This window comes from Echinops telfairi, unplaced genomic scaffold (genome assembly GCF_000313985.2).
Source record: "Echinops telfairi isolate 266 unplaced genomic scaffold, ASM31398v2 ScPeMD7_7457;HRSCAF=8495, whole genome shotgun sequence".
Taxonomy (NCBI): domain Eukaryota; kingdom Metazoa; phylum Chordata; class Mammalia; order Afrosoricida; family Tenrecidae; genus Echinops; species Echinops telfairi.
In genome coordinates this window covers 23,966,432-23,973,626 of record NW_022111357.1, presented here as the reverse complement: position 1 = coordinate 23,973,626, position 7,195 = coordinate 23,966,432, and the positions used below count along the sequence as shown (strand labels likewise).

The following is a 7,195-nucleotide window of genomic DNA, read 5'->3' as shown; positions in this document are numbered from 1 at the left end:
CCCATGCCCCACTTCCTTGTCTCAGCTCACTTGGGATTCCTAACTCTTCCTGGTCGCTGTCCCCGACCAGCCTGGAAACAGGGACTGGGTCTCTTTCCCCCAATGCACACGTGTCTGAGGGAGAAAAGGGTAGGGGATATTGGTGATTCAGGGGAGGAGCAAGGCTGAGCTTGCTTCTTGGGCCATGGCAGGAAACCCAAAGACAGAGACAGAGGCATGGTGATTCTTCTGTGACCCTGGGGCCAGGCCCACAGCTGATGAACGGGAAAGAGGGACAGAAGGCACTTGCTCACGGCCTGCAAGCCCTGAGCAGCCAGCAGGGGTCAGCCTTCGGCCGCTGTCCAGTGAGCCTGGAGCGCACCATTAGTTCTGAAGCTTCCTTCTGGACTCAGACTCCCCATTAGGCCTCTGCACGGTCCAAATGTTTCCAGGGGAGGCGGAAACATTTACCCGATGTTAATGCTCTTACTCAAGAGCAGCCCTTCAGTGAGTCTGAGTCTCAGTTCCTCTGTCACCGCGGAGCCTTGAAGCTGTGAGCAAGTCACAGAACCCTGGCCGGGACAAGGGAGTTGGGGAGAGCAGCCATGCCTCCTGTGCATTAGCATACAGAGTGCCGGGCGTGCTGCGCTTGGTGCCTGACAGGTGGGAAATGCTCTGTCGATGAGCGCTGACATGATGGTGCTCACAGCATCTGCCCAGGGAAAGGCCACGTGACAAAAAAACAGCCCGGCCTACGGGAAGAGACTGGTCTAGAATCACGTACTAGCTGTGTGGCCTTTGGCGGATAACTGCCTCTCTGAGTCTCAGCTTCCAATCTGTGAGTTGGGGAGAGCAACCATCCCTCCTTTCCAGGGTTCTTTCAAGGATCTGACGAACCACCAGCCCTTGCCTTAAAAGTAGTTCCCGACTCAAGGCACCCCAACACGTGTCGGAGTGGAATGGTACTCCAGAGGATTATAGCAACAGCTGTCATCCTGCAGGAGTGAATGGCCAGGCCTTTCATCCGCAGCACCCACTGGGTAGACTGGAACTGCCAGCTTTGGGGTCAACAATACTGGGATCAAAACCATTTGCACTGCACGGGGACCTGACTTGATGAATAACTGGGTGTGACAGCCCCGGGGCCACGGTACCTGCAGCTCGGCGGCCGTCACTTTGTGGTAGATGAGCTCCTCGTCACGCCGCTTCTCCTGGGGAATGGTGATGTTGGCCAGCGCCGTCTCGAAGTCCAGGATCTGCTGCATCTGAGGCCGGATCCTGTCTTCGTCACCCCCGCCCAGCAGCTTCCCCAGCTGAACCATGTAGTTTAGGTAGCCAGTCAGCACCTGTGGGAGGACCCCGGGGGCACCCGACCATCAGTGAGGGGCTGCCAGCTACTGCCACCTGGGGGCATGGTGAGTCAGGCCACTCAGAGGGGCAGGGGGAGGCTCTGGAGGGAGTAGCTTTGCAGTCGAACCCCAGCCCCACCACTCTCTGCTGTGTGACTTCAGCCAGATCACTTGGTGTCTCTGAGCCTTAGTCCTTCCTCTGGAAAGGGCAAGGTCACACTCCTACCCATCTGCAGAGGAGGCAAAGGAAGCTCAGAGAAGTGCCGCCTCTGCAGGGTGCCTGGAGGGTTTGCACACAAAGTCTGGAGCCCACACGTGGTGGGGCAGTGCATGCTGCCTCTTTGTTGATTGGGCAAAGGTGGCACCGTTCTCTGTCCTCTGGGCCCAAGCTGTCTGAATACGGCATAGCCAGCCTGGGAGGATCCCGCCCTGTAGCCCATGCGGGAGCACTTGCGGGCTCGGGGCTTGGCTGGGCTCAGGACAGGCACACTCACCTGCTCGTTTTCCGTTTTGTTCAAGTAATAGTCTCTTGAGGGTAAGCCCAGGCCGGACTGGTCCACCTGGAGAGAAAGGCAGATGAGAGAGGGTACCCTCCAGGGCATGCCCCCAGCTCACTTCCATACACCTGCGGGACCAGCTGGTGAGTGGCATCAGGGGACTCTCCTGGACTCCAGCAGGACAAGCCTGTTGCTGGGGGCACTCTTGGGGTGAGCCCCCCCGGGAGTGGGACAGATACAATCGGGGCTGCATCCCCACCCACACGTGGTCAGCAGCAGGTATTCTGAGCCCTGCTGGGGGACTGCACAGAACCACACTCCTCCTTCAATGGCCCCCAGCCTTGGCACAGGGCCAAACACCTCCCAAGATGGTCACGCAAACTCCATACTCGGATCAAGTTCCTTAACCTCTCTGTTCCTCGGGTCCCTCCTCCAGCCCTCTGAGCTGGAATGAGGAGCCACGGAGGCACTGCTGGCCCATGGCCTGCACAAGATGAGAAAACTCCCCAACCCAAGCTCACTGCCAGAGTCCGTGCAGACTCTGAGTGGCTTGTGGGCAGAATAGGACGGCCCCTGTGGGTTTCTGAAGCCATAAATCTTGATGGCAGTAGGAGGTTTATCTCTCTTCTCCCACAAGGCAGACCAGGAGAGTCTACTCCCAGTAATTATTACTGAAGTCCTAAAGCCCTACCCTGGGGCAGGTGTGATTAGAGGCCTTTGGACACAGGTGCAAAGTGCAGCTCAGAAAGCAAACACAGTGAGTCACTAGAGGCTCAGCCTGGGTCTCTCGCTTCTGGATCTGGGGGAGGGGCAGACCCGTGCTGGCTGCCACTGGGAGCGCTTGTCCTTGTCTGGGACAGGTTCGGCAGGAGGGACGGACTCACATTGAGGCTGAGCAGAGTCACCAAGGCCAAAGAGTCAGGTGAGGGGCACCAGGCAGTGTTTCTAGCCCTGCCCAGGAGGTGATGTCACTCCTGGCAAGCCCAAGGAACCATCAGAACCACAGACACCTGGGCTTCTTTTTATAATCTCTTGGTTGTTAAAATCTCATACTTAGGGCCTTAGAAAACCCCACAGCCCAGGCTTAGAAAACTCAAAAGGCTGCCACCTAGGGCAAGCCATCCTCCACCCCAGCATTTGTCCACCTCCAAATGGGCCACAGGGCATGTCCTCTTATGCCCCGAGCTGCAGGCTGCTCACCTGGATCACGTTGCTGTTGGAGTTCTTGGAGTCGGCGCTGACATAGACAGAGAAGAACGGAGAGGTGCGGTAGTGGGCGGTGACCACCTGCAGAGTGTCCTGGAAGGTGTCCTTGTCCCAGGGCCCTGTGATGTTCCAGCCCCCGAGCTGTGGGGAGGGGAGGGGTTAGGGAGGTGGCGAGGAATTCTGGGTTTTCAGCTGATTTGATAGCCATCCCAGGAAAGGCAGCAGTGGGGTTGAGAACTCCCAGTGCCAGGGACTCTGGGTTTCGGGACCCTCCTGAGGAACCATCACCAGCTGTCAGTCTGTCAGTCTGTCATACTGTGGCGGCTCGCATGTTGCTACCGTGCTGGAAGCTACACCACCAACATTTCAAATGCCAGCAGGGCCACCCAGGGTGAACAAGTTTCCGTGAAACTTCCAGAATACAACAGACTAGAAAGGAGGACCTGGCGATCTACTTCTAAAAACACCCTGGCAGGTGAAAACTTTATGAGTTGCCACAGCCCGGTGTCTGATATAGTGCCAAAGAGGAGCCCCTCAGGTTAGGGGCCAGGCGGCCAAACAGCTGCCGCTTCCAGCTAGAGCTGACTTCACGACACGGCTAGAGTAAAGCTTCCAGGACCTCCACCTGCTGAAGTGGCAGGATTCCAAACGAGAAGAAATGGCCGCAAACATCCATCCTTCATCAGAACGTAGAATGAATGCCAGGAAACCGGACATTGAAACAGAATGGCACGGAATGCATCAAGAGCGAGTGCTCGTCCTTAGTGAGCTTGGACTAGACTGGTGCTAGCCCTTCTGAAGGGGGGGCCACCACAAGGCCGTCTGTGCGCAGACGACACACCGAAGAAGGGCATCCTGCTCATCAGGAGAGGGGCCATCTCAAGATCGGTCCTGAGGTACGGTGCTGCCAGGGAGAGGGCAGAATCCCTACGCCTGCCGGAAGACCAGTGAGCAGCACCGTCATTCAAATGCATGCAGCCACCACAAACGCTCCACATGAAGAGATTAGAGATTTTTGCCAACCTCGGCAATCAAAACCCATTCTACTTACTGGTGATTGGAATGTGAAAGCTGACAGGAAAGGATGTGGGAGGGAAGGGAAACCTGGCCCGCGTGAACAAAAACCCTGCGGGGATAGCGTGATAGGCTTTTGCTAGACCAATGGATCCTTTGTTGCCAACACCTTTGTTCAAAAACAAAAATGGTGCCTGTGCGCCTGGGTCTGGCCAAAGGGGATAGACAGGAATCAAAGCAACTACACCTGTGGAAAGAGACAATGGGAGATCTCTACCTGAGCAGAAGAAGGCCAGAGGCTGACCGCAGGGCAGACGTCACACTGTTCCTATGCACGTTCAAGCGGAAACTCAAGAAAATGGAAACAAGTTCATGAGAGCCCAAGCATGACCTTGAGCATTTCCCATCTCAGTTTAGATAATATCTCCAGAACAGATTGGATGCACTGAACATGAATGACCAGTAGAATTGTGGAATGGTATCATGAGCATCATACGTGGAGGAAAAGGTCACTAACAAGACAAAAAAAAAAATGAGGATGACGATGACCAAAATGGATGCCAAACGAGACTCTGAAATTTGCTCTTGACTGTAGAGTAGCCAATCAAACGAAGATGATGACGTGAAGGAACTAAATAGATGATCTCAAAGAAGAGGAGAGAATGAAGTATTATGAAATGTGAAGGATCCTTTCAACATTTCTCAAGTTGAACGAACGGAAAGAAAAGTTCAAGCCTTGAGTTGTAAGATTGAAGGATTCTCTGGGCAAGACATGGAAAGGCAGAACCGGCTGACGTTCAACTGCTTTAGGAGGTGGACTATGATGCAGAACAGGTGCTGTTGAGGGAAAACGCCCAGGCTGCCCTGAAGGCAATGGTGAAAAACATGGCCCCAGGATTTGCTGAAATTCCCATTGAGATGTTTCAACACACTGATACAGTGCTGGAAGCTAGTCTCTGCCAAGAAACGTAAAAGACAGTTATGTGGTCAACTGACTCCTGATCTCCTCAGAGATCCCTTTAAGGCCATTCGAAAGAAAAGTGATCTGAGTGTGGGAAATTATGGAACAATATCATATATCACATGTAAGCAAATTTTGCTGAAGATAACTTAAAAATAGTTGCTGTCTGAAATGCTCGTGGAATTCAGATGAGGATGTGGAATGAGGGATCTCATTGCTGATGTCAGATGAATCTTGGCTGAAAGCCGAGAAGACCAGAAAGATGCTTACTTGTGCTTACTGACAGCACAGAGGCAATCGGGTGCGTGGATCCCCACAAAGGATGGCTAACAGTGGGAAGAATGGGAATCCCAGAACTCTTTACTGTGCTGTGGAGCCTCTTACAGGGGCCAAGAGGCAATCATTTGAACACAACAAGTGGGGTACTGTGTAGTTTGTTTTTTTGATCATTTTATTAGGGGCTCATACAACTCTTATCACAATCCATACATACATCAATTGTGTAAAGCACACTTGTACATTCATTGCCCTCATCATTCTCAAAACATTTGCTCTCCACCTAAGCCCCTGGCACCAGCTCCTCATTTTTACCCCTTCCTCCCCTTTCCCCCTCCCTCATGAACCCTTGAGAATTTATCAATTATTATTTTGTCATATCTTGCCCTGCCCGACGTCTCCCTTCACCCAATTTTCTGTTGTCCGTCCCCCAGGGAGGAGGTCACATGTAGATCCTTGTAATCGGTTCCCCCTTTCCAACTCACTCTCCCTCTACGCTCCCAGTATCGCCACTCACACCACTGGTCCTAAAAGGATCATCCGCCCTGGATTCCCTGCATTTCCAGTTCCTATCTGTACCAGTGTACATCATCTGGTCTAGCCAGATTTGTAAGGTAGAATTGGGTTCATGATAGTGGGAGAGGAGGGAGCATTTAGGAACTAGAGGAAAGTTGTATTTCATTGTTGCTACATCGCACCCTGACTGGCTCCTCTCCTCCCTGAGTACTGTGTAGTTTAAAATCAAGAAAGGTGTGTGTCAGAGTTGAATCCTGTTACCATCTGTATGCAGAGAAAAAAATCTAAAAAGCTGGATTAAATAACCATGGTATCAGAACTAACATTACTTCTATAATAATTATGGAGGAAGACTCATTATGATCTGTATTATAGAGATTGACACAACGTTGCAACATGAAGTCAACAAAAATTCTCACAAGGAAACTGACAAAGATCTTTGTGAGACACAGAAAAGACTGACGTTTTCAAAGAAGTCATTTTACTTAGGAGGGAGGACAGTGAGACTTTGTCTCATGTACTTTGGACAAGTCAGCAAGAGACATCAGTCCCAGGAGGGCGTCAACGAGGAAGGGCCTCAGAGATGCACTGGCACAGTGGCTGTAACTTGGGGCTCAACCGGCAATGCTTGTGAGGGTGCTGCGGGACCAGGCAGTGGTCTGTTCTGTTGAACGTGGTGTTGCTAGGAGCCCCTGACTGCAGGTGTAACAAAGGAGAGGGTCTTCATGAGGAACTTCCAAAGGGAGAGCAAGAATTCCTGGGCGGGAACAAAGACTTATCCTGACAAGTGAACCCTGAGTCCAGGTTGCTCCCTGTGGGTGGGGACAAGGGATAGGGGATGGAAGGAGACTCTCCCCGTCAACTGCTGACTTTTTCAATACTGAACCACAAGAAGATAATGCCTATTAAAATACAAATTCAAGTCTGCCAGATTAAAAAAAATGTTTCTTCTCAAATTAAGAAAATGTTTTTCATCTCCCGAGTCTTCCTTCTTGCCATTAGTCCCGACCATATGCTCACGGGTGAGGGACAGGGACAGTGCCAGAGCCTGCAACCTCTGCTCCTGAGAAGCCCAGCTAGGAGGCAGGGCTTTGGAGGGAGTGCGGACAGCCTGGCCAGCCTTCTGCAGCCCCCTAAGAGGCCGCTCATGCCCAGTGGGGAAGAAAGCTTCCTCCCCCTGCTCAGGAGGAAAGAGAGACCCCCAGCTTGGCAGGCCACTCCTCCAGGGAGGGTTCCGTTCTTGGTCTGACTTTCTAGAACCGCCTCCCACCCCTCCACACGGATAAACAGAGACTAGAAGTGAGGAAAGCAGCAACACAGAGTCATGTTTTCCCTGTAAATACATCCCCCCACATCCTCCGGATGCACAGAGACACACATCTATGACAGACATGCGC

The 7,195-nt window shown here is 52.5% G+C and overlaps 1 protein-coding gene across 1 annotated transcript in view; it reads right to left on the bottom strand.

Moving 5' to 3' along the window:
• The window catches only part of ECE1 (endothelin converting enzyme 1), a 61,746-nt gene that overhangs the window by 25,499 nt on the left and 29,052 nt on the right, over positions 1–7,195 (bottom strand). Inside the window, exons 6-8 of the mRNA XM_045298940.1 lie at positions 3,026–3,172; positions 1,823–1,888; positions 1,134–1,325 (exon numbers count right to left, since the gene is read on the bottom strand). Of these exons, the coding sequence (XP_045154875.1) occupies positions 1,134–1,325; positions 1,823–1,888; positions 3,026–3,172 (405 nt within the window). The remainder of the gene's footprint in view (positions 1–1,133; positions 1,326–1,822; positions 1,889–3,025; positions 3,173–7,195) is intronic.